We start from the raw sequence: 26063 nt of genomic DNA, 5'->3' as shown, positions 1-26063 counted from the left end.
CAGTCCCCTTAGCTCCTGCACTGCCCCGCCTGGTGCATGGGTGTCACCCAGGGAAGAGCTGGACAGGGCAGAGGGAACAGCTTGTGCTGGGGCCGAAAGAGCGTGTCATGTGCCAGGCCGAGGGGAGCGTGGCGTGAGCAGTCGGAGTGGAGGCCTAGAGCGCCTTCCTCCTGCCCCTCAGCCACAGCCTCGGAGCCCTGGCGCTGTGGGTCTCGGGCCTTGTCCAGTGGGGTGAGGGCCAGCGGTCCAGGCCAGCCATCTGGTGGCAGTGAGTCCCCCTCCCTTCTCACAGCTGTCAGAGGCAAGGGCCAAGCTAAGTCTGTGACCTCCAAATCCCAAAAGGGTGAGGAGGGAGATAAGGAGGCAAGTGCTGAACTGGAGGGGCGGCTAGGGGTGGTGTCCCTGTTGTCCCCATGGTCATCACTGGGTTGGAGGCCCCGGACAACATCCCTAGGCCCAAGGACCCTTCTGGGCGCCCTCCTCACCTCCCAACCTGGGAGATGGGGGGGGGGTTCCTCCCCCTTGGCTACGGGACCAGCATCTTTAGATATATCACAGGTTCCATTTCTTGGGCATTCAAAGTGTACCCACCCCTGTTCTATGCCCTGTCGATGTCTTCCCTCCCTCCTCCCTGGCAGCCCTCAAGGAACAGGGACCGATATTCTCCCCTGGCCCAGGAGAGGCAGCTGAAGTTCAGAGAAGCCGAGTCACTTGCCTGGAGCCACCCAGCTACAAAGTGGCAGTCAGGATTTGAATCCCACAGTCTGTCTCCATTGGGTGCCCAGCTCCTTGAAGCATTTACTCATTCAGCAAACATACTGTGTGCCATGCCCTGTGTAGGCACTGGGGATACAAGAGGAGCAACAGACCAGTGTCCCTACCCGTGGGGAGCTGGCATTCTAGTAGGGAAGACAGAAACACAGACACAGATAACCACAGATGGTATCTAGATACTACGTGGAGAAAAAAAAGCAAGTCAGGTTGGCCAGAAGGATAGTGGGGAGGGGGTGGCAGACTGAGGGAAAGACCTGGGTGAAGGGGGAAGGGCAAGGCAGTCATCTGGAAGGAGACACAATCCGTGCAAAGGCTCTGAGGCAGGGCCATACCCTGCTCATTTCAGGAGCAGGGAGGAGGCCACAAGGCTGGGGTGAAGTGATCAAGGAGACCTGCAGGGGATAATGGAGCAGAACACGCAGGGCCTGGTGGGTCTGGGGAGGTCTTTGGCTTTTACCTCCAGCCAGGTAGGAGCCCTGGTGGATTCTGGGCAGAGAAGAGGCATGGCCTGACTCAAGTGTTTGCAGCAGGCGCCCTCTGCTGCAGGCCGAGCAGACTGTAGTGGGACAAGAGTGGGAGCAGAGAGACCAGGGCGGAGGGACTCAGCTGGTCCAGGCCAGAGACACTGATGAGGGTGAGTCTGTTAACAACAAGCAGCTCATGACCACTGCGCACCTATCATATGCCAGGCTCCACAGTTTACGGGGTCTCACCCATTCAGTGAGGCCGGTCTGGCCGGGGGGTCTCTGTTATCACCAGGGTGGATCTCAGTGCTGAGGGCCTGTTTCGTCATCTGCACACTGGGGACGGGCCTGGACAGGGTGCAGGAAGGTGTCTCACCCGCCGGGAGCCGTAAGGCTGGGGCATCCTGGGGCTCCCGGGGGGCGAGCACCGCCCCTGACTCCGGCCCCGCCCCGTGTGCGCAGGGAGGCGGCGCAACGTGAACTGCCTGAAGAACGTGGTGATCTGGTACGAGGACCACAGGCACCGCTGCCCCTACGAGCCGCACCTGGCCGAGCTGGACCCCACCTTCGGCCTGTACACCACGGCCGTGTGGCAGTGCGAGGCCGGCCACCGCTACTTCCAAGACCTGCACTCGCCCCTGAAGCCCCTCAGCGATTCAGACCCCGACAGTGACAGAGGTGGGTCCGAGGGGTGAGGGCTCAGCGCTCCTCCTCCTCAGTCGCCCTGGACTCCCTGCCCTCGCGGGTCTTGTCGGTCTCAGGCCAGCACTGGAAGCATCATAGCAAGGAGGCCGGCGCCGGCGTTAGGGACGGCGCCCCGACCTGGCAGGCCGGGCCGCAGTCTGCTGAGTCCTTCTGGAGCTGAGAGGCGGTGGCCCCCATTTTCCAGAAGGACAGGAGAGCTTGGCCCACCTGTGCCCATGGCCAGCTGGGCTGGGGGTTGGGACACCTGGCTCAGCGGCTGGAGGGAGGGGTGGGTGCTGGGCCTCCTCAGGCTTGACTCCTCTCCTGGCCTCTTCCTCCTGTTTTCCCTGGCCCTTTCCCTTTTGGTTCTGGGCTGTCTCTCCCAGCCTCATCCTCTTCCCCTCTCTGTTCTCCTCCTTCCTTCCCATTTCTCTGTTCTTGAGCTCTCTCTTGTTCCCCCTCCCTCTCACACTCTTCTGTTTCATCCTCTCCCTTCTGTCTCCTGCCTTCTCCCTGCCCCCAGTCTCCCAATCTCCCCACACCCCACTCCCTTACCCCCATCTGTCTCCCCACTGCCCGTTGTCTGCCGTCCCATGTGGGTCACGTGTCCTGAGCCGGCAGCAGGACTGGGAGGGACTCAGTTACTGAGGCCCAGTTGGCCCTGGTAGGGGAGCAGAGGAGACGCTGTGGGTGGCTAGGGGCTGCCTGCCTGCCTGCCTGCCGGCCTCAGGGGCTCAGCTTCAGCTGCAAGGAGCGCGGGGCCCACTGCCAGGTGCCCTGCCAGGGCTGAGGGTGAGGTCAGTCGCCAGGGCTGAGCCCGCGCTGGCAGGAATCTCAGAGCAGGTGGCATCCCAGCTGGCCGAGGGGAAGCCGTGGGCGAGAGGTGTTCCGGGTGGGCCCCCTGGCCAACGGCTGTCCCGTGTGCGTCAGCCAGACCCCAACATGCAGCCGGCTCTTCAGCCATTCTCTCCCCGCTCCAGGTCCCCCCCGCCAAACCACCCTGAGTCCTCCCTACAGCTCTTCATTAGCCCCACTTGACAGTCGAGGAAACCAAGGCCCCAGGACTAATGTGACTGACCCCTCTGGTGATGGGTCCGCTGGGCTGGGGTTGGCACCCAGAGGAGCCCCTTGTACCCCCACCCAACTTTGACACCAGTGGCTGCCAGATGTGGCTCTCAGGAACGAGTGCTGGGGTCCAGGGCGGGTCTGCTGTGGCTGCAGTCTGGCCTTCACAGCTGGACGCTACAGCTGGGGAGGCAGTTACAAGGAGGGGCCAAACCCCCTACCCCACCCCTGCTGCCATCCCAGGGCCATGAGTCAGGGATGGGGCATTATGGTAAGAGTGATCATAGAAACACTGATAGGGCACTTACTCAGAGCCTGGTACTGTCCTAGGCCCTGTACATATATTTACTCATTACCCCAAACACCCCCTGGGGTAGGTGCCAACTTATCTCCAGGCCCAGAGAGGTTACATAAGGCGCCCACATTCACACAGCTGGAGGGGGGAGCACCAATATTCCACCCCCAAAGTCTGGCTCCAGAGCCTGTGTGTTCCATGTGACCTTCTGGGAGGGTAGGACACATGGTCCCCAGACAGTGCACCCCAACTCTCTCAGGAGTGTGTAACCGAGGGTCATTTCTTGATTTTTCTGTCACCCGTTTCTCCCCGTGTGTGGACTTTAGCATGACATGCCTGGGCAAAATGTCGGTCTCCTTGACCTTCATCACAACGTTGGGCTGAGAGTCATTCATTTTTACAGCCGTGCGTTCAGTGTGCTCCAGGCGGCCTTCTGGGCACTGGGGCCTGTGCACAGGGCCCCCCTATCCTGTGGAGCTTATGATCTAGGGGGGAAGCAGAGAGGAAACAAGATAAACAATTAAAATCTAGAGAACTCTGGTATTTTGGAGTGAAATAAAGGAGAGAAAAGAGTGCTATTTGAGATAAGGTAGTCAGAGGCTTCCCTGAATAAATACATTTTAGGAAAGGGTCTGATGGAGGTGAGGGAGGGAGCCCCTGCAGGTGTCTGGGAGAAGGGTGTTCAGGCAAAGCAAACAGCAAATGCAAAGGCCCTGAGGCAGGAACCTGCCTAGTATCCCTAAATACGTGGATGTAGTGCCAGCGGGTTTTGCTGACAGACTGGAAGTGGGTGTGAGAGAATGAGAAGTCAGGGCAGCCCTAGGACTTCGTTTGGCCTGAGCACCTGGAAGGACAGAGCCGCCATCATCCCTTGAGATGGGGATGACTGGGAAGGGTGTGGGCTTTTTCTTAGGGAAGATTCAGAGCCCAGAATTGCTGGGAGGACTCTGAGGTGCCTGAGAGACCCCCCCCCCCCACCAGGGGCAGCAGAGGAGCCAGGAGGAGGTAGGAGTCCCCAGCCCCACAGGAGGTCCAGGCGGGAGCTGTCCACATGGAAGCATTGGGTATGGGTGGTGGCAGGGTAATAAAAATCAATATTCGATCTTTGTCCCTGGTTCCTGGCACAGAGCTCCTAAAACCCTTGGAATTCCTGAGTGATGGGAATGTTCCTCATTGTTCATCATGAGCCCCTTTCATAAGGGGCCCCTTTGGAACACACCTGAGTCCGTGCTAATGAGGTGACTCAGGCAGGGTCCCCTCGATAGCTTCAGGATGGGGGCTGGTCATCAAAGGCCAGATGCATGATTAGACGGGGGATCTCAGCCCCACCCCTGGCCCCCAGGGAGCAGCCTGGGGCTGGAGACTGGGTTGCAAAAACTCTTCAATAAGGAGGTCCAGAGAGCTTGCAGGTTGGTGAACACCTCGAGGTGCTAGGAGGGTGGCGCATCTGGAGAGGGCATGACAGCTTCCGCCCCAGCCCCCACACCTTGCCCTGGGCACCGCTTCCATCTGACTATCGCTGAGTGGCATCTCTTGTGATAAAACTGTAGCTATAAGTAAAGCATTTTCCTGAGTTCTGTGAATCGTTCTAGAAAATTATTGAACTTGAAAAGAATGTCGTAGAAACCCACAATTTAGAGCCAGAATTACAACGGCCTGGGTCTTGTAGCCGGTGTCTGAAGCGGGGCCAGGTAGTCTTGTGGGACCTGAGTCATTAACCCATGGCATCCGAATTGAATCGTCAGACACCCAGCTGGTGTCAAGAACGAGGCAGGATCTACACCATCAGGCTAGCTGAGACCCTGGGGTGAGTGGAGCACTGAGGAGAGCCCTGGCTAGAACCTTCCAGACCTGTAAGAGCCAACGAGGCTAAGAAGGGGACACCAGGGAAGGGCCAGAAAAACAGAATTTGAGTCTGGAGGCACAAGGGGGACTGAGAAATGACCAATGTTTGTGGCACCGAGGGGGTTACCGTGCCCCCTAGTGAGCCCTCGACAGAGTGTTGCCGCCACTGTTGCTGTTGTGACTGTCCCCTTTCCTCTGTCACCACAGTGGGCAATGGCCTGGCGGCCGGCAGCTCCGACTCCTCCAGCTCAGGCTCCAGCTCTGACTCCGAGGACCCCCCTGAGGGCCAGCCACCCAAGGCAGTGGCGGCGGCGGCGGCGGTCACCCCCACCAGCCCAGCGGGCAGCAGTGGGCTCATCACTCAGGAGGGCATGCACATCCCCTTCGACGTCCACCACATGGAAAACCTGACCGAGCAGGGCACCCCGCTGTGCCCCAACCCGGCAGGCAGCGGGCCCGAGGCCCTGGAGACGGTGGTGTGCGTGCCAGTGCCCGTGCAAGTGGGCCCGGGCCCCGGCACCCTCTTTGAGAACATGCCCCAGGAGGCGCTGGGCGAGGTGGTGGCCAGCTGTCCCATGCCGGGCATGGTGCCTGGCTCACAGGTGATCATCATCGCCGGCCCCGGCTACGATGCCCTCACAGCCGAGGGCATCCACCTCAACGTGGCCGCAGGCAACAGTGCGCCCGCTGGGGGCCTGGGGGATGAGGTGCCCTGCGCCATGATGGAGGGTGTAGCTGCCTACACCCAGACGGAGCCCGAGGGCAGCCAGCCCGGTACCATGGACCCTGCCGCCCTGGCAGGCATCGAGACCAAGAAAGGTCTGGGGGGGCCGCACCGGTCCAGGGGGGCTGGTGTGGTCTCTGGCAGGGGTTGCGGCGGGACCTGGGAGGAGGAGGGAGGGTGGAGGGGTGGCCCTGGAGCCAGCGTCTCAACCGCAAAGTCCCCCACGGACACCCACCCTGTGTCCACCCCGTAGAGAAGGAGGACCTGTACATGCTTAAGAAGGAGGAGAAGGAGGAGCCCGTGGCCCCAGAGCTGGCAGAGCTGGCGGCGACGGTGCCCGAGAGCACAGAGCCCGAAGCGGAGGCGGACGGGGAGGAGCTAGACGGCAGCGACATGTCGGCCATCATCTACGAGATCCCCAAGGAGCCCGAGAAGTGGGTGCCTAGGCAGCTGGGGGCTGGGACAAGGAGCAGCCCCGGGGCCCACAACCTGCCTGGTGTGAGAGCCCTGATGCCATGGGCCCCTTCCCCTCCAGGAGGCGGCGGAGCAAGCGGACTCGGGTGATGGATGCCGATGGCCTGCTAGAGATGTTCCATTGCCCCTACGAGGGCTGCAGCCAGGTCTATGTGGCCCTCAGCAGTTTCCAGGTGAGGCCACCACCCAAACAGGCCGAGCAAGGCCTGCTTCCGTTTCCCGCGGCCTGTGTGCTGGTGTCTGTGGCTCACAGAGGGCTCGACTTGGCCCCATCGGGTGCCACTGGCCTGCCTCCCACATGCTCACCTCTCAGCTTCTCACTGACCCTACCTCGGCCACAGGGCACCAGGAGTCACCTCGCTGCCTCCCCTTCCTGCTCTCCATTGCCCTGTTGTGCCTTCTCAGCCAACCTGAACTCGGCCACCTTCTTGGCTCCGGATGCCTCTTCTCCAGGCTCAGCTCAGGATGCCCCTCCGGCAGGAAGCCCACCCTAGTCCCCCAGGGTTGGCGGGGCCTGCGAGCCCCAGGTCGCTGCGCCACCAGGACGTACCTGTAGTTTGTCCTCCGGAGCCTGGACGGGATGTCCCAAGGGCAGAGACAGGGTCCTGTCACATTCCCACCTGAGGCAGGAGGCGGCACCGGTAGGCCTTTGAATTTGCTGAGTCTCCTTTTCCAGCGTGTGTTGAGCACCGACCGGGTGCCAGGCCTAGTGCTGGGCACTGGAGCTACAGGTGTGCTGGTGACTTAAAGAATAAAAGAACAAAGGAGTGACTGAGGGGGCTGCCTGCTCCAGACCTGGGGGCAGCGCAGGTCCGTGGCAAAGCCTGCTGTGGGACTGAGAGCCCTGGGATCCAGGCCAGCCCTGCCACTGCCCACCTGTGAGGCATGGGCCAAACCCTAAGCCTCTGGAACCTCATCTCCCCATCCATAAACCGGGCCAATAGCAGGCCCCCCCCCCCACAAGGTTACGACAAAGCTGATTAATGCCCCTGGCCAGGCCCTGGCTGTTGTGGGTGCACAGGAAAGCTGGGGTGGATCCCAGTTGTGTCCCTGGGCCTTTGCTCAGAGCTGGGAGGCCCTCGAAAGGGCAAGGGCACCCCTCTTCAGTCCTCCAGAGAGGCTGGCCCTGGCCTGCCTCCCAGCAGCCCTTATCTGCCTCCACCGTGGAGAGCCCTGGAGGTGGGCCCATGGCACCCACAGCCCCACTCCTGCCCCTCTTGCCTACAGAACCATGTCAATCTTGTGCATCGGAAAGGGAAGACCAAAGTGTGTCCACACCCTGGCTGCGGCAAGAAGTTCTATTTATCCAACCACCTGCGGCGGCACATGATCATCCATTCAGGTCAGACCCAGGGTGGGGCTGGCAACGCGGGGCCCAGGGTCGTGGGCTTGGATCTCGGGCGGGGGAAGTCCGGCTGAAACCCCAGGGAGCACTGGGTTCCCAGGCATAGGACTGCCCCCGCCCCCAGGACTGCCACCCAGGGCGTGGGCTGCTGACTCAGTGGGTAGCTGTGGTGCCTGTGTCCCGCGGGAGGGCACAGCTTCAGATTTTTCAAGAGGCAGGAACCTTGGATTTTTATGTGAAATCGCCCCGAAGTTCAAATATTGGGGTCAAATTCAGACCCACTCTGGCTTGACAGTTTGGACTCCGTGCCTCCCGGGGAGCTGAGCTCACATTTCAGCTCTGCCCCGGCGCCCTGCCGGGCAGTCTCTGAGCCTCATACGGGGCTGTGAGCTGCCCTCGGTAATAACCGCCCTCGTTATTAGAGCCAGCAGTGGCTCCCAGAGGCTGTGAGGCTGTGGGATCTGCTGTCCCTGCGCCCAGAGGTCCGGGAGACCGCCCCGGAGACCCGGTTCCGGCCGCGCAGCAGGGACATCCCGCAGCCCCTGCCCCCGACGCCGGGGCGCTCAGCTCCGCATCTCCCCCAGGTGTCCGTGAATTCACCTGCGAAACCTGCGGCAAGTCCTTCAAGAGGAAGAACCACCTGGAGGTACACCGACGCACGCACACCGGCGAGACGCCCCTGCAGTGAGTGACAGGCTTCCCCTCGAGGGGGCTGAGAGGGAGGGGGGTGTGGACCTGGACCGGCAGAGGGCGGGTCCACCCCTCGGGTTCCTCGTAGTTTGGGCCCCGCCCCCAATGCGGCCCCACCCCAGTCTGACCCCGCCCCCGGTGTCGCCCGCCGGCTCCCGGCAGGTGCGAGATCTGTGGCTACCAGTGCCGACAGCGCGCGTCGCTCAACTGGCACATGAAGAAGCACACGGCCGAGGTGCAGTACAACTTCACGTGCGAGCGCTGCGGGAAGCGCTTCGAGAAGCTGGACAGCGTCAAGTTCCACACGCTCAAAAGCCACCCAGACCACAAGCCGGCCTGACCCATCCAACCACTGACCGCCCCTATTTATTCGTCCGCTCGGACAAGATGCCCTGGCTTGCCGGGGCCCGGACAGCCGCGGGGGCCTCCCGGACCGCGGGCCGGAAGGAGGCGCCCCTGCCCTGCCTAAGGGCTGGGTCCCCCGGGGCTGGTCCCCCCCCAACCCTACCCCATCTCTGGAGGTGGCGCCTGGGGCACTGCTAGAACTGTGTCAAGAGAGCAGAGCGAGATTAAAAAGCGAGAAAAGAGACGCCCTTCCCCTAGGCCTGGATGATTTGGGGGGCCGGGCCCCTCTTTGTCTCCATCCTGGTCCCTTTCTGAGCAAGGCCAGGGCAGGTGGTGATGCCCCTACATGCCGGACAATGCCCTTTCCCTAACAGCCTCTGCTATGCCTCAGCTATCTGGGCCTGGCAGCTCTGAACACTCCCTGCCACAGGCCCAGGGTTGGGAAGTTGGGAGCCTGGGAGGCCACGGGACATCTCCCAAGACTCAGGATCCTGATGCCCACTCCTACATCTCCCATAGAACACGTATTCCCCACCGTCAGAAAACTCAGGGGCCGCTTGGGGAGACGTTCAGAAGACCCCTAAATAAGACATCTACAGCTGTGACAAATGCCGTGCAGGAAATAGAGTGATGTTAGTTTCTGGCTGTTTAAATTGGTGGTCAGGGAGGTCCTCTCTGAGATGGTGGCATTTGAACATAGACCAGAATGACAAAGAGGTTCCGTCCCTGAAAAAAGCTGGAGGAGGCAAATCCCAGGCCGAAGGAACAGCCAGTGCCAAAGCCCTGAGGTAGAACGGCTCGGCGTGTTCCTGGAACAGGAAGCCGCGGTGGGGAGGGGAGTTGGCAGCGACGGGGCGGCTGCCCTGGCCCCATTTCCCGGAGGAGGATGCTGAGGTCGCCGCCGCCTCCTGTCGGCCGCCAGCAAGACAGGCGGGGAGCGATACGAGGCCGGCGGCCGCCAGGTGGCGCGCAAACTGCGTGGGCCCTGGTGGCTGCAGCCACGTGACCCCGGGGACCGCAGCCGCGAGCCTGGGCACGTGCCCGAGGGAGCCCTGTGGCGCCACTCGCAGATTGGCCCCTTGGCTCCTCACCAGCTCGTGGGGGCGGGGCCGCAGCTAGGCTTCATTTTACACTTTGGACCGGGTATTGTCCCAACCAGGGACGGAAGTGTCGGCGAGGATGAGCAAGTCCGGCCGCTGGGGCCACCCACGCGAGCTCCCCAAATCCCCCAGGGCTCAGTCCCCTTCGCTATCCCTGCACGTCCAGAGCCAGCAGTTTCCATGGAAACCGCAGCAGGGTCTGCGCGCCCGGGAGGAGCTCCCCTCCCGGCACAGGCACAATTTGCAATCCGATAGGAGCCGGGAGGAACACGGGATGGGGAACAAGCCTTCGCTCGGGGTCTCTATGTTAGACAGCCAGGTCGCCCCGGCAAACCCAAGAGGGGCCACCCGGGGACCTGCAACGCCACCGCCCAGATTGCGCGGGCCTCCGTGATTGGCCTGTTCTCTCCATCAGCGTGGCAGTGCTCTCTGCTGCGCGCTCTCTCATTGGCTCAATCTCGAGGGCATCCTCCCTCAATTGGTTCTCCCGAGGGCAGTCCCTGATTGGTCAAATTAGGCTCTCCTCGCTGGGTTTGATGGCATTCTCGGACAGTCTGGAACTTAAAAGGGCGCGCAGGGACGAGAATAGGGTGGAGGCTGCGACTCCCGGATTAGGGGCCCCGTGCTACCCAGCCCGCAGCGCCCTCGGCCAGACCGTCGGGCCGCTGTCTTTGCTGAAGTCTCATTCGAAAACGACCCTGCCCTAGTGAGAACACTTCCTCCTGCCTGATAGCCGTCCCGACGTAAACGTGTCCTTGAGCCCGCACACCAAAGGAGGCTGCACCAACTGCTATTGCTTGGAAGAGAAGCCAGATTCCCCCTAGCTGAGAAGAAGCGTGACTCCACAGGCAGGCCAATCCTGAGCTCGGAAAGCCAGGACATTTATACAACAGATCCACCCACCCAAAATTTATGGGGTCTGAGAAGGCCCGGTGGTTTCCCGGAACCGCAGCGCGCCAGTGGGTTTGGCCTGGAATCCTAAGCCCCAAACTTCTTCACCCCCTTGGAAAAGTGCCTAGTGCCCTTGTACTACGGGGTGCCAGTCCCCACCTTTCTAACGAACCTTTTGAACCTAACCCATTCAAAAGCCGCAGGGTCCCAGTTCCTTCTGCAGGCAGACGAGAGCCCCTGCCACCGCCACCGTTCTCCATTGGTCTTGGGAGGCTACACCTGCTACCCCCAAATCTGGGGACCTGAGCCTCTGCTCATAGAAATCTTGGTTCCTCGTCCCTTTCCAATCTTCTTGATGGACAGCAACTCCGGAAGTTCGTCCAATCGGGCCACCGATATCTCCTCGCTGTCTTCGCCCCAAGAGCTCAGGGTGTTGGACAGAGGAGGGGAGCCTTCCCTGTCTTTCCGGCAGAAAGCCTGCCCAAGAAGGGACGGCAAAGCAGAAAGCAGAGTCCACGGGGGCAAAGGGGCCCGAATCTGGCAACCCGAGCCCCCAGGGCGTGCTTTCTGGGGGTGCGGAGTCCCAGCCAGCGCGCGCTCGCTTCCACCTGCCGCGCCGTCGGGCGCCGGGAGGAGGCGGGGCTCAGCTGCCGCAGCCAATAAGCGACGCCGGCTCTGGCAGCTGCTCCTATAAAGGGCTGGGGGCGGCGGCGGCGCGGCCCAGAGCGCGGAGCGCGCAGCGCGGGCTGGAGGGTGGGAGGGAGGGCGGGCGAGGGGAGAGGACTGAGCATCCAGGACCGGACAGGCCCGGCCGAGGGGCGGCGGCGAAAGGCAGAGCGCCGCGATCTCTGTCAGGAAGCGCAACCTCCCCGGGCCCCGCGGGGCCGCGCAGGGGGCGTTCTCAATCCCGCGCCCGCTCCCTCTTTCCATCCCCTGCCGCCCGCAGGCCACCCCGGGGCCCGGCTATCCGCGCGCGCGTCCTCGGGCTCGGGCCCGTCCCCGGCCCTCGAGGGAGCCGCCGTCTTCATCTACACCTCTGCAGCGGCCGCGCCAGAGGCCGCCCGGGCAGGACCCCGGCGTGAGCATCGAGCGCCCCCCAAGGAGTGCACGACCCCCGGAGCCGCCCTCAACACGGACCGCGCCCGCCGGGCACACAAGAATGGTCACTGTAGGTATTCCCTTGTCGCTGAGATGGAACCTGGTTGGGGAGGGGTTAGGCACAGGCTCCGCGGAGATGGCGGGGGGTGGGGTGGGGGGGTAGGACCAGGCCTAGCTAGGCCCCGGTGGGGGGGGTAGGACCGAGCCTCGGGGTCTGAGAGTGGGCTGGGCCGCACCCATAGTGCTGGGGGCGAATAGAGCCTGGCCTGAGAGGCCTTAGGGAGCGGAACTCCGATTCGGGGAGGCGTCCTGCGGCGCCCTGGGGGCGGGATTGCCCCCCTCCAGCAGGCCTGATGGGGGAGGGGCCGCAGCAGCGGAGGATGCCTTCTCCATCCAGGCCCGGACCCCGCAGGCCTCCCAGGCAAACGCAGGGCCCCAATCACTGGTGCTGGGCCAGGACAAGGCGGCAAACCGTCCCCGAGAACCCCGGGAAAGCGGGTGGCGTCGGATCGCGCGCCCCGGGCAGTGGCCGCGCCCGGGGAGCCGGGCGTCTCGTCCTCGAGCCCGTCGACCTTGCGGCAAGCGGGGAGGGGAGAGGAGGGGGCGCGCCCGGAGGCCCCGCGGGCCCGCCGCCGCTGCCGCCGCGTCCCTTTGTTTCTCGGAGCTTCTTAGCGGGCCGTAGCCTCGCGCGGGCGCCTCAGGCTTCGGGGAGGGGGAGGGGAAAGGAGGGCCCGCGGCGGGGGGGGGGGGCTTCCTGACTCCTGGGCCCCCGCTCCACAGGGAATGGGGCAAGGAGCTCAGGGATGTCCCCTAGGCCAGGTCCAGGCGCCCCACCCCGCCAGGGCTCTGGGCCTCGGGGTGACCTTGAGAGCGCCCGCCCGCCCGCGCCGCTCGCCCCACTGCCGGTGCTTTCAGCAGCTACCGAGCTGGTCAGCTCCCGAGCCCGCGGCCACGCCCGGCCACGCCCTGTATAACCACGCCCCTGCCCCGCCCATCTGGACCCCGCCCCCTGGGGCCCCCAGGGCCCGGCCTCGCCCGAGCCCTCGGATTTCCACTCGGCAACCCGGGCGTATCCCGGGGGCGGGGCTGGCCAGTCCTAGCCCCACCCCGGCTCCACCCCCGCCCCCGCCGCGCGACTCCGCTCCCCGCGCCGCCGCGCGTCCTTTGTCTGGTCCCAGCGCCCAGGCCTCCTTCTTCCGTACTTACTGTCTTTCCGGTCTGTGTGTGTGTGTCTCTGCGCACTGTGTCTCTTTCTGGGCCTCTTCTTGGAGTTGTGGCGAGCACAGTGGGTGGAGGGATGCTCTGCACTCCCTTCCTGCATGGGACCCTGGGACCCGCCCACCTGGCTCCCTGCTGTGTGACCTTAGGCAGGCTCCCTCTGCTCTCTGGGCCTCAGGCTGCCAACCCAGGTGCAGGAATGTGCGTGCAGCCTCCTGAGGACCCTCAGAACCCCCACAACAGCCCAGCATCGATTCCTCTGATCTGTTCCTTCATTTGAAAGAGGGAAACCGATGCACAAAGGGGCGAGGGTGTGGTCAGAGGTCACGCAAGGGCCTTGAAGCCCTGGAAGGCCTGGTTACTCCCCTAGAGGGCACTCAGGCAGAGGTCCACCATGGGGACAGGCTGGGAGGAAGTGAGGGGATAAATTGAGACAGGGAGAGCCCTACATGGAGGGAGAAGGACCCAGAAGTGGAGGGCCTAGTTAGCACCACGTGGTGGCCCAGCCTTACCATGCATAGTCACTCAATGCCCTATTGTCGCCAGTACCCAGGCATCTATCACTGTGACTGGGGCGAGGGGGCACAGCTGGGGCCAAAGGGGTCAGTCACAGGCGGGTCTACAGAGCACGTGACTGCAGGTGTGTACCCTGCAAAATCCATTTGTCATATGTGTGTGCAATGGTGCAAAAGAGTTGGCAAAAGAGAGAGGGAGGGGGGACAGATGGGTTCAGAGGGGAGAGAAGGACAGAGAAACAGAGGGGGGAAAGAAGGAGAGAGAAACAGAAAGAGGGAGAGAACCAGAGGAAAAGCTGAAGAGACTGGGAGGGAAGGTTCTATTGCTCCCACTTGGTCTCTGCCTCCCCATCTTGGATACCCTCCTCCCCTCTGAGTTCACCCCTCCACTCCTGACCTGGGACAGCCCTCCAAGGTCCCTGTGATCCCCGAGTCATCCCAGGCCACGCATTTGCTGTGGGCTGGGGCCGGGCGGGTGTGGTCTCCACCAATCCGATCCCTATTAGCGGCTCAGCCGGCTGAGCTGCAGAGGAAACGCGACACTGATCCTGCTAAGCTCTGGCACAGATGGGAGGGAGATGGGGTGCTGGGGAGATTAGTAGGCTGGGTCTCAAGATCCCAATTACCTTTTAACCCCATCCAAGTTGAGGACATTTGGGGTGGCTCTGTAGGCTCTGGGATAATCAGATCAGTGGTCAAACTTCATCACTACCTCTGCTACCGGTCACTCCCAGGCAAATCACAGGTCCCTCTGACCCTCAATTTGTCCATCTGAGAAATGGAGATGATCTCTGGCTTTCAGTGTGGTTTTGGGAAGTCAATGAAACCTTTGCACCTGCTCAGTGCCTGGCACATGGTAGGAGTTCCAACGCTGGGATCTGCTGTGTCCTGAAACAGTGTTTTGTGTACTGATAATTATTGGGGGGGGGGGGCTCCCCAAGCAGACATTATCAACCAGTCACAGAACTCTAGTTTGCCGAGCCCAGAAGGGAAATCAGAATCCATCTTCGTGCGTGATGAACCTTGGTGCCGTATCTTTAGTGGAGGGACAGAGGCCCAGGGAGACAGTGTGAGTGTCAGAGGATACACAGTAAGAAGGTTGGAGCCAGAAGCCAGCACATGGTGGCAGCCAGTAAATGCTTGTTGAATTGAATGGGTAGATTCAGCGAACAGAGTGGGTTTAAATGTAGTGATGCCTAGGCTAGGTGTAGAGTACGGGCTCAGTTTCACTTTGCTCTTATTTTTACTACTGTTATTAGCCTTTTTGTTAGTAAAGTGGGCTGTGATGTCCAAGCCCTGGACTTGAATTCTTGATCCACCATTGGCATGCTACCCAGCCTTGTGTAAATCCCTACCCCTTCATTGAGATTCAGTTTCCTCTTCTGCTAAATGAAGGAAAGAGTCCCATAATGATCAATGTTGGAAGAATTGCCCAGAAATTTTCCCATAAAGGATTTTGTCTGGCACAGAGCAGGGCCTCGATACATGGCCATCAGTAAAGTATTAACCTTCTGAAACTGGATGCGGATCCGTAGCAGGCGTTCCGGCTTCATGGCAGGCGCTGGGGGCAGACATTGCTCATCAACCCAATGTGTGTTCCTGCTCAGTCTGGACGTGGCTTCAGAATAATTCTCCCGGAAGCCCCCGGACAGCCGCTCTTAGCCAACTGTGGATACAGGGGAGCTGACCCTCCGTGCCATCCTTTTACTAAGAATAAATGGAAAGGAAACAGAGGCTCAAAGAAGAGCTAAGATCATCCCTGAGGACACACACCTGTAAGGTGGCAGAGCTGCCCCCACGCATTTGTCACTGTCATTAAAAACAGCTCTGAAGTCCAACATAGCCAGGTTTGAAATCGAATTCCCCACTGATATCACTCAACGTCTCTGAGCTCGGTTGCCTCACTTATAAAATGGAGAATGTGTTGCTGTCTCTAAAGATGATTGGGAGACGTAAGTGGAAGGATGCCTGGAAGCACTTCACGCGGTGCTGGGCACACAGAAGATGTCAGCTGGGGCAGGACCAGTATTAATAACAGGTATTACAAGGCAGGGATGGCAGATATGACAAGCTGCTTCCTGTGACTGTGCCCACGGCAGACCTGATCCCAGAATGCTTTCCAGCTGCACCCACGTATGGCGTTAGTGCCTTCCCTGGGGTCACTGTGCCAGTAACTTGGAGTTTGCAGCAAAGTGGAGCAGAGACCCAGAAGCATATCGGAGGACACACAGCTGAGAAATGTTAGAGCTAACCCTGTTCTTCGGTTGGCAGTGAAGTTGAAAATATGGACTCTGGATCCAAAAAGCTCCTGTGAAAATCTCCGTTTCGCCATTTATAAGCTGCGTGACCTTGAGTAATTTTTAAAACTTTGCTGAACTTCACTTTCCTCATCTGTTGTCTTTGTCAGCTCAGCTCAGCTCAGGCTGCTCTCATGAAATACCATAAACTGGGGGGCTTAAACAACAGACATTAATTCTCATAAATCTTCTTCTTCTGGAGGCTGGGAAGTCCAAGATCAAGGTACCAGCTGAGCTGGTTCCTAGTAAGGACTTGCTACCTGCTTTGCCGATGGACATCTTCTTGCTATGTCCTCACATGGCGGAGAGAGAGATCATCTCTCTCCTGTCCCTCCCCCCCTTTTTTTAAAGATTTTATTTTATTTATTTGTGAGGGAGCGAGTGAGAAAGAGAGCACAAGCTGGGGAGAAGGGGCAGAGGGAGAGGGAGAAGCAGGCCCTCTGCTGAGCAGGGAGCCTGGCATGGGGCTCGATCCCAGGACCCTGGGATCATGACCTGAGCCTAAGGCAGATGCTTAACTGACTGGGCCACACAGGCGCCCCTCTCCTGTCTCTTTTTGTAAGGACATGAATCCCATTCATGAGGGCTCCACCCTCGTGACCTAATTACCTCCCAAAGGCTCCACATCCAAATACCATCACATTGGGGATTAGTTTTCAACATATGAGTTTGAGGGGACACAAGCATCCAGTTCGTAACATCTTAAACAGAAGAATTAAGCTCTCTTTTCAGGGTGATTGTGAATAAGAAAAAAAAATAATAAACATTGCCTGTAGAGGGCTTTGCACTGTGCCTGGCACACAGTAGGACCAATATTGGGAACAAGTATGATATTATATTTTGGGTCAGGGATGGCTGAGATGAAGTGTACATACTGACTCCTTCTAATTCTGTAGCCTCAAAGACCTTGCTAATCAATCACAGTGATCTCTCCTGCTGAAACTGAATATGGCTTCTAATCCTTCCTAATTCATCCCTTTAGGAAAACCCTACCAATCGATTTGATTTTTCAAGTGAGGACAACCCATCTGCCAACCATGCCATTGGAGAAAACCTAAGGAAATGTTGGCTATTTTACCTTCCCATGCCCATGACAAATAATCCCAGCACTGTTTCCTACTGAGCACAGATGTGGCTGTAAAATTCTTCTCTGTGTGGTCCTTATGTGTAAAATAGATGTAGAATATATTTGAAAATTGCTAAGGAAGTAGATCTTAGAAGTTCTCATCACAGGAAAAAAAAAATAGAACTATATATGGTGATCGATGTTAACTAGACTTATAGTGGAGATAATTTTGCAATATATACAAATATTGAATCATTATGTTATACATCTGAAACTAATGTAATATCATATGTTAATTATTTAAAAATGGAAATAGGGAAAAAACGTTAATTAAAATTCAACATCCATTCTTTAAAAAAAAAAATCTTGTTAGGATACTAGGAATAAAATTAAACACTCATAACATAAAAACCCACAGCAAAAATCAAATTTAACTGAGCAATGTTTAATGCATCTCCTTTAACATCATGAATAAAAAAGCCACTATCACACTGTAACCCCTGCAATAAGACAAGAAAAATAAATAACAGGTATAGATTGGAGATAAAGAAATAAAATTGTCATTATTTGCTGGTGTTATTATGCTGTACATTTAAATAGCTCAGGGGCACCTAGCTGCCTCAGTCAGTAAAGCATGCAACTCTTGATCTCGGGGTTGTGAGTTTGAGCCCCATATTTGGTGTAGAGATTACTTAAAAATAAAATCTTTTTTTAAAAGATATTATTTTTATTTTTATCTTTTAAAGATTTTATTCATTTATTTGAGAGAGAGAGAGAGAAAACACGAGCAGGGGGAAGGGCAGAGGGAGAGGGAGAAGAAGACCCCTGCCAAGCAGGCAGCCCCATGAGGGCCTCCATCCCAGAACCCTGGGATCATGACCTAAGCCGAGCCGAAGGCAGATGCTTCACCGACTGAGCCACCCAGGCGCCCTTATTTTTTGTTTGAGAGTGAACGAGCGAGCGAGAGAGCACAAGCTGGGGGAGAGGTGGAGGGAGAAGCAGACTCCCCACTGAGCAGGGAGTCAGATGGAGGGCTCAATCCCAGGACCCCAGGATCATGACCTGAGCCGAAGACAGATGCTTAACCAACTAAGCCACCCAGATGCCCCTTAAAAATAAAATCTTAAAGAAAAAATAATAGCGGCCTCTGCGTGGCTTAGTCGGTTGGGCATCCGATTCTTGATTTCAGCTCAGGTCGTGATCTCAGGGTTGTAGGATCGAGCCCCACATCAGGCTCAGTGCTGGGTGTGGGGGGAGTCTGCTTGAGATTCTCTCTCTTCCTCTCCCCCTGCCCCTCCTCTCTCTCTCTCTAATGAATAAATTTTTGAAAAATAAAAAAAATAGCTCAGTGGCAAAACTGGGGGGGGGGGGTGTAAATGCCTAGTGGGGAAATTATTCAGGAAGCAAAAGGAATATTAACACATTTGGGATAGGAATTCCCTTTGGTGGGAGGAGGGCAGTACATGGTCAGGAAGGAGCTTATGAGGACTTCAAAGCTAATAAAAATGTTATATTTCTTATTGTGAAGACAAAAGTGTTCATCTTATTATTCTAGAAATACACAGACTGATATTAGACAAACAGGCAAATAGCAAACAGACATACATGGCATCTATATATGGAATTTTTCACAGTAAAATCACATGTAAGGTGCTTGCCTAATGCTGAAGGAGTGGAAGGGATTGTTACTATACTTGTCCTCTCTCCATGTTTAAGCCCATGTCAGACATGACTGATCCATCACCACTGAGCCGTTCCTCACTCCCACTGATGCCTGTGTAGGGACTGGGCCGTGAGCGGGTGTGGCCTGTTGTCTCCAGCAGATACTCGGGGCCATGGAGTCTCAGGTGGCGGGGGGCCCGGCCGGCCCGGCCCTGCCCAACGGGCCACTCCTTGGTACAAACGGAGCCACTGACGACAGCAAGACCAACCTTATCGTCAACTACCTGCCCCAGAACATGACCCAGGACGAGTTCAAGAGTCTCTTCGGCAGCATTGGTGACATCGAATCCTGCAAGTTGGTTCGGGATAAGATCACAGGTGTGGCTGCTGGCAGGTGGGGAGGGAGGGGACAGAGGTGGTAGTCTCAGGAGTACAGGTGTGATGGGGGCAGGTGGCACCCTGGGGGATCTGAGGTGTGATGGGGAGACAGGTGTGACCCATGGTAGGGTATCTCAGGGTCAGTGGGGTTGGCAGGACTCTGGGGGATCTGAAGTGTCCTTGAGGGCAAGTTAGTACTCATGGGGAACAGTAAGGTGGGGATCTTGATTCTCATAACCTTGAGTGATGGCAGTCAGCCTCTCAGGACTGGGTCTGGGAGGACACTGATAGGTCTGGGGAAGTCATCATCCTGGTCCTGCCCACAGGGCAAAGCCTCGGTTATGGGTTTGTGAACTACTCTGATCCCAACGATGCAGACAAAGCCATCAACACCCTCAACGGCCTCAAACTGCAGACGAAGACCATCAAGGTTAGTGCCCTCATTTCCCTCTGCTGCCCATCCCCCGCGACTGCCCATCTGCAACAGTCCCCAGCCCCTCTTACTACTGTCCACTTGGACTGCCCCCTTCACTGCCACTTAACCCCTACAGCCACCTACCCTCCCCACACACCCTTTTCCCCACTACCACCCAACATTTTCCATGGCTCATCCCCTGAATAGTTCAAACTCTCCGCTGAGTTCCTAGCTGGGCACCTGGGGCCCAGTGGCTCTGCCTCTCTGAAACTCAGTTTCCTTATTTGTCAGTGAGAATATCAGCTTCGCATTCTCTGGTGGCTCAGGGAGGTAGCCATGCCATTGGCCGGAGAAGAGTGACCAGGGTCTGATGGGCAGTCCCCCTTGCCTTTGTCATGGAAATGGGGGAGGGATGGGGGCCCATCCGCCATCTGGAGCCTAATTAGGGTCTGAGAGGGCGGGATTAGGGGCAATCCCCTCCCCCACCTTTGTGCAATGCCCCTCCCCCCACGACCTCCCCTCTCAGCAGCTGCAGCTGGGACTCTACTAGCCCAGATTCCCTGGGGGGGATCGCCATGGAAACGCCCCTCTCTAGGTATGCCTGGGGGTGTCTGGACTCCACCCCACAAATCTGCTCTGGAACCTTGGGGGAGGCTGAGCTGGGGGTGCCCATCTGGCCCCTGGTTCTCTCTGGGAACAGAGGTGCAGGAATCTCTTCCTCTTCCCATTGTGCGTTGTGGGAGAGGATGAGGTCATGACCTAACGGGTCCCTCCATGGCCAACTAGACTCAGAAGCCCTGGGGCATGAGAGTGACAAATCCAGAGGGCCACTGTATGCATGCAGTGCAGTGAGTGTGAGTGTGTGTGTGTGTGTGTGTATGTGAGATGCCCTGGGCTGTGAGCCATTGTGTTTGTGGGACACCGGGACTGTGTGTTGTCACATGAGTCTGGCTATTACAGACCGCGGGTGTGTCACTATGTGTCTGTGGGATGTGGGTTTATTTCACAGGTGCTTCGTGACGCACTGTGACTCTGGCTGTGACCCGGCGGGGCTGTGTGGCTGTGTCTGGTTGTGACTGGGTGGTTGTGTGGGTGTGTCTACCTGTGCCCCATTCGGGGTGTGGGCTTGTGCGGTGGTGACAGGTGTGTGGTTCTGCGACTCATACTGTCTCTGGCTCTGTCCCAGAGCCTCTGGGGACGTCTGGGCAGCCTTGAGTCACCCTTTGGCTGGTGTCGGCCCTGGGGCTGTGCAGAGGGAGGCACGGGGCGGCCTCGTGTCTGTGCGTGCGGGTCTGTGTGTCTGCCTGGGTGGCACTGTTGTACGGTCGCTCCGACTGGATGCTCTGGCAGATTTTGCCCACGTCCTGTCCTGGTGAAGGGGTGTGGCCAAGCACACACCCAGGTGAGGGACCCGGTCAGCCCCCGTTATGGGGGGATGGAAAAGACCCCCGAAGACCGGCTCGGTGCCTCAAATGACCCCTGAGCCCAAACGCCCACCCAGGAGCTGAGGCCCGTCTTCGCCTCACCCCTAACTCTGATTGTCAACAAGCCCTCCCCCCTCAAAACTCCCAGCCCCGTGGGCCGGAGTGGAAGCCATCGAGTACGTGGCCATGATTTTGAATGACTATTACGGGAAAAAGAGCAGCCGCTGGGTTTGTGTGTGTTTCCTGGAGGACCCCAGGTGCGCGCGATTGCATTAATTAGCACCCCTCCACCTCCAGCCCAGGGGCGCCCTCACCTGACCCACGCCCCGCCCAATGTACTCCTTTTGTTAGTTTTTTAATTAGTCATTTCTGATGAAGTGCTCTGCCCTCCCAAATCACCATGCCGAACAAAAGCCAGACCCTTGACAATGACCCTTATCTACCCAGAGGTTAATTTAGAAGGATTCAGAAAATAGTGGCAGAAGTAAGTGGAAAGAGAAGCTTGTGCCCCCAGTGCCCCTGCCAGCTCTAGGTCAACCTGTTAGCATCTGGGGGCGGCCCCTCCAAACTGTGTTTCCAGGACACTGATAAGCACACAACGAGAGGGGGTCACACAACTGGCTGCTGTGTAAATGGACTTTTCTTTCCCCCAGTTCACAATACTCACCACTGTTTCTGGGAAATAAATACACACGTCCGCCATTTTTTAAACAGCTGCAGAGAGTTTCATTGTGCGGCTGGACCATAATTACTGACAGAAATCGAATGGCGGTACTAAAACATGTCTTCTTCACCACTGAGAGAAGTGCTTGCAGACAGTGCTAGGGGTGGGGCGGAGGACCAAATTCAGACGGAAGAGGACAGGGAGGACATTTCAGCTGAGACTGGAAGAAGAAAGGAGAGGAAGGGCGTTCCAGGCCGAGGGGAACAGCCAGAGCAAAGGCCCTGGGGCCGAAGTGTGCCTGGTGTGTTTGGGCAACAAGGAGGAGACTCGTGTGGCTGAAACAGAGCAGTCTGGGCAGAGATGAGAGTGAGGGGGTGGGGTGGTAGGCTGGTTATGCAGGACCTTGTGGGCTGTGAGAAGGACTTTTACTCTGGGGAAGGTGGGAGCCACAGAAGGTTCCGAGCAAAGGAAGGCTGTGCCCTGACTCAGTTGCTCACAGGCGCCCTCTGGCAGCTGTGGAGGAAAGAGACTGGGGAGGTTAGGGCGGGAGTGGGGACCAGAGTAGAGGCTGCTGTGCTGGTCTGGGTGAGGAAGGGTGGGAGGTGGGCCAGGAGGCAGCAGCAGAAGTGGGGGAAGTGTGTGGACTCCGGGTAATGAGGAAGAATCAGCAGTGCATTGGATGTGGGTGTGAAAGACGGGCACGAGGGACAACGGAGGCTGGGGACCTGAGCACCCAGGAGGACGAAGCTGCCATTACTGAACTGAGGCACAAGCTGGGGACAGTTGGAAGCTGGATGCAGCCTCACTGAGTGTGATCCACTGTGAGACCTCGGGGGGTGCCCAGAGGCAGGTGTCAAAGGTACGCAGCTTGGGGGTCAGGCCCGCACTGGGGACGGACATTTGGGAGTCATCAGCATCGAGCTGGTGGCTGAAGACCTGAGCGACGCTGATGGCCCCAATGTGGTCAGAAAGAGCAGGGCCAGAGTCCCGGGCTCACTTTTCAAAGGAGCGGGAAATGTCATGTTGACGGAAGGTATGGCGTGAGAGCAGGAGCTGGGGACTCGGGGTCCTCAGGGAGACATCTGCCCCCCAGGGCCCAGCGACAGGTTTCCCTCACCCCTGTATGTAGGCCAGGCCACATTATCGGCCATGGCCGTGTCCCCCCGCTCAAGCCCTGGCCGGCACCAGCCACGGAAACTACTTGAGAGATAGTTACTGAGGGAACAGATGAGGCCCTTCTGCCGCTTGCTGACGGTCAGGACGTGGCCTCACTCTCCCCATCTGTGAAAAGGGTCTTCCCCTCACCTCTGTCCACCTGGCCCACCCCCCTCCAGGTGTCCTATGCCAGACCCAGTTCTGCATCCATCCGAGATGCTAACCTGTATGTCAGTGGACTCCCCAAGACCATGAGCCAGAAAGAAATGGAGCAGCTCTTCTCCCAGTATGGCCGCATCATCACGTCTCGGATCCTGGTGGACCAGGTCACAGGTCAGGCTGCCGGGGACGATGCACTTGGCAGGGCACTGGGCGAAGGCACGGCGGGGGGGCGGGGGGTGAAATGGAGAAGGGGGGCAGGGCCAGGGGCAGAAGCAGGTGAGGGGGTCACAAGAAGGGGCAGGGTCCTCATGACGCCCTCACTCCCTGGCAGGCGTCTCTCGGGGTGTGGGTTTCATCCGCTTCGACAAGAGGATCGAGGCCGAGGAGGCCATCAAAGGCCTGAATGGGCAGAAGCCACTGGGCGCCGCGGAGCCCATCACGGTCAAGTTCGCCAACAACCCGAGTCAGAAGACTGGGCAGGCCCTGCTCACTCACCTCTACCAGTCGTCAGCCCGGCGCTACGCAGGCCCCCTGCACCATCAGACACAGCGCTTCCGGTAAGCCCCCTGCCACCCCGCCCCCAGGCACCCTGGACCCCCACATGCTGGGGGCCCAAGCCTTGCAGCCCCCTACCCTGAACCTCATTCCTCAGGCCAAAGGGACACTGGGAGGGTATCCGCACGCCGGGGCCACTGAGGGCCGCAAAAGGGAAATGTGTGAGTCTGTCAGATGTTGAGGCCAAGCCTTGTACGCAGCAGGCACTCAATGTATGCAGGGCACTGAGTGTATTAATGGTATTAAGAGTTTATTTTTTGTAAAGATTTATTAGAGAGAGAGGGAGGGAGAGAGTGCGGGGTGGGGGGAGCAGAGGAAGAGGGAGAAGCAGGCTCCCGGCTTCTGCGAGCCCGATGCGGGGCTGGATCCCAGGATCCCGGGATCATGACCTGAGCTGAAGGCAGACCCTTAACGACTGAGCCACCCAGGTGCCCTCGGTATTAAGCATTTTCGAGTCACCTGATTGGGGCCCCCCTGTCTCAGGGGTGGAGCTCCCGCGCTGCCTCCAGGTAGATATACTTATGAGGACAGGGCTTGTCTTGCCTGTACTTTATGAACAGGGACCCTGAGGCACCAAGAGGTACTGTCACTTGCCCAGCCCAGGCACTGCCCAAAAGAGACCTGAGAACCTCCCCTTCTGGGGACCTGAGCCCCGCAGGGTGGTGGCAGGCGAGTGGGGCGGGGTAGGCTGGGGTGGGGAGGACAGGACACGGGGGCAGGCCAGGCAGCGGCAGGGCAGGCGAGAGGCAGTGCCCGAGTGACCACGGTTCCGTGCCAGGCGGTGTCCAGCCGGGCGGGGAGCAGGCGGGTGGGGGCAGGGCCGGGCTGCTGGCCTGCTGGGTGGGGGCGGGGAGGGCAGTCGGGCCGGCTGGCGAGCGTCACAGCTGGGGGTGTGCCCAGAGGCCACGGGTGACCACCCTTTTGCTTCCACAGGCTGGATAATTTGCTCAACATGGCCTACGGAGTCAAGAGGTAACAGTGCCCCCGCCCCGCTGCCCCCAGCTCCCCACTGTCCCTCCTTGGACTCTTGCCCCAGTGCACCCCCTCCCCCTGCCTCCCCACCTGACTGCCAGCTTAGCTGCGTCTGCCCCCTGTCTGGGAGGGGTAGGGGCTGTGGAGCCTAGTAAATGCCTTGAAAGAGCTGCTATGGAATTTGGGCCCAGAGGGCCTGTCCAGGGCGCTCTCCAGCCCAGGGAAGGGGTCCCAGCCTTGGGTCTGGTCACAGCCAAGCCCCCTGGTTCCCATGCTAAGTCTGAGCTCCGTCTGCAACAGCTGACGGTCTTTGCTGAGGGTCACAGAAGGCCCCCTCTTACCCCATAGTCTGGGGTGGACCTTGAGGCCCACACGACGTTGTCCACATCCCTGACCTGTGAGGGTCCCTGTGTTTACCGCGTCATGAGCTGTTGAGCACGCACTGAGTGTCCGGCGCTGGGCTCGGGGCTGGGGACCCAACGTGGCCCAGCCAGACTTGGTCTCCCATGGAGACGACATGACGTTGAGCACAGTGCTTGGCACATAGTGAGCGCTCAATAAAAGGTAGCCGCTCTTGCGATTCTGGTTACTGTTGTTCATTATCTCAGTCTAGTGGGGAGGAGACAGACAACAGCCAACTGGGCCATGAAGGGGGCAGGAGAGGGGCTGACGGGGACCTGCCAAGACTGCTCACGTCACCAAGGCGGCAGCACCTGTGCGGAATGGGGGAGAAGGGAGCAGGCAGTTCGTCCCCAAGGGTCACACCGAATGGGTCAGACCCGGGCCCCCCCCTGAGCTGAGCCAGGCCTGGGAAGGGAGGGAGGCTGTGAGGAATGAGGGTGGAGCCAATCCTGTCTGTTCATTCATTCGGTCCCTCCATGGGTCAGTCAACAAACCCTCCCAAGTGCGGCTGCGCTCAGAGCTGCTCCAGGCTGGGGCTTCACAGGGAACAGAACCTCACAGGGAAAGGGGAGTGGATGCTAAATACACAATATGAGCAGGAGAAGGCTGGCAAAGGGCAGAGGAAGGCAGCGGAGCGCCGCCCTTCGGGGTGGGGTCGCCGGGGGGAGGGCGGGAGTTGGGTGGGAAAAGGTGCCAAGGGAGGGGTACTTGGTCAGGAGCGGGGAAAGGGCCAGAGGTCTACAGGGCCAAGGACCCTGTAGGGTCAAAGGTTAGGGGGTCAGGGTGTAGATGGAGACTCCTGGCAGGATTGTGGGAGAGGGCCTGACATTCAGGGAAGGTCAGAAGTCAGGCCAGGGCTACATGTCGGGACGGAGATGCAGGTGGGGTCAGAGGCAGAGGTCACGAGGCCATGGCAGAGTCAGGACAACGCAGGGATCACTGACCGGCCGGCAGTCCCGACAGCATCAGGGGTCGCAGGGGCTCAGGGGTGTGCCGGGGGTCAGGGCAGAGCCCGCGTGACCCCCAAAGTAGTCCCCTGTCGCTCATCGCCAGGTTCTCGCCCATCGCCATCGACGGCATGAGTGGCCTCGCGGGTGTGGGCCTGTCGGGGGGCGCGGCGGGCGCTGGCTGGTGTATCTTCGTGTACAACCTGTCGCCGGAGGCGGACGAGAGCGTGCTGTGGCAGCTGTTCGGGCCCTTTGGGGCGGTCACCAACGTCAAGGTCATCCGCGACTTCACCACCAACAAGTGCAAGGGCTTTGGCTTCGTCACGATGACCAACTACGACGAAGCGGCCATGGCCATCGCCAGCCTCAACGGCTACCGCCTGGGCGAGCGCGTGCTGCAGGTGTCCTTCAAGACCAGCAAACAGCACAAGGCCTGA

The 26063-nt window shown here is 59.0% G+C and overlaps 2 protein-coding genes across 2 annotated transcripts in view; both read left to right on the top strand.

Annotated features, from left to right (window-relative positions):
• The window catches only part of ZNF653 (zinc finger protein 653), a 16758-nt gene extending 7143 nt beyond the window's left edge, over positions 1-9615 (top strand). Inside the window, exons 3-9 of the mRNA XM_026481480.4 lie at positions 1701-1916; positions 5335-5946; positions 6105-6285; positions 6387-6498; positions 7553-7667; positions 8255-8354; positions 8523-9615. Of these exons, the coding sequence (XP_026337265.1) occupies positions 1701-1916; positions 5335-5946; positions 6105-6285; positions 6387-6498; positions 7553-7667; positions 8255-8354; positions 8523-8700 (1514 nt within the window). The 3' untranslated portion in view covers positions 8701-9615. The remainder of the gene's footprint in view (positions 1-1700; positions 1917-5334; positions 5947-6104; positions 6286-6386; positions 6499-7552; positions 7668-8254; positions 8355-8522) is intronic.
• ELAVL3 (ELAV like RNA binding protein 3) lies at positions 8748-26063 on the top strand. The gene is made up of 10 exons (XM_026481479.2): positions 8748-8836; positions 9628-9848; positions 11643-11864; positions 12207-12376; positions 18714-18930; positions 19257-19360; positions 22768-22921; positions 23082-23307; positions 24239-24277; positions 25733-26063. Exons 1-10 carry the CDS (start codon positions 8748-8750, stop codon positions 26061-26063), a joined length of 1773 nt encoding a protein of 590 aa, XP_026337264.2.

This window comes from Ursus arctos, unplaced genomic scaffold, assembly GCF_023065955.2.
Source record: "Ursus arctos isolate Adak ecotype North America unplaced genomic scaffold, UrsArc2.0 scaffold_14, whole genome shotgun sequence".
Lineage (NCBI taxonomy): Eukaryota > Metazoa > Chordata > Mammalia > Carnivora > Ursidae > Ursus > Ursus arctos.
Note: the sequence above shows the minus strand (reverse complement) of the source record. Positions and strands in the feature narration are given on the sequence as shown.

Coding starts and splice junctions, on each gene's coding strand:
- ELAVL3 (XM_026481479.2), top strand. CDS start 8,748: ATGCCCTGGCTTGCCGGGGCCCGGACAGCCGCGGGGGCCTCCCGGACC. Junction 8,837..9,627: donor CTGCCCTGCCTAAGGGCTGG/GTCCCCCGGGGC, acceptor GTCGGCCGCCAG/CAAGACAGGCGGGGAGCGAT. Junction 9,849..11,642: donor CATTTTACACTTTGGACCGG/GTATTGTCCCAA, acceptor TGCCGCCCGCAG/GCCACCCCGGGGCCCGGCTA.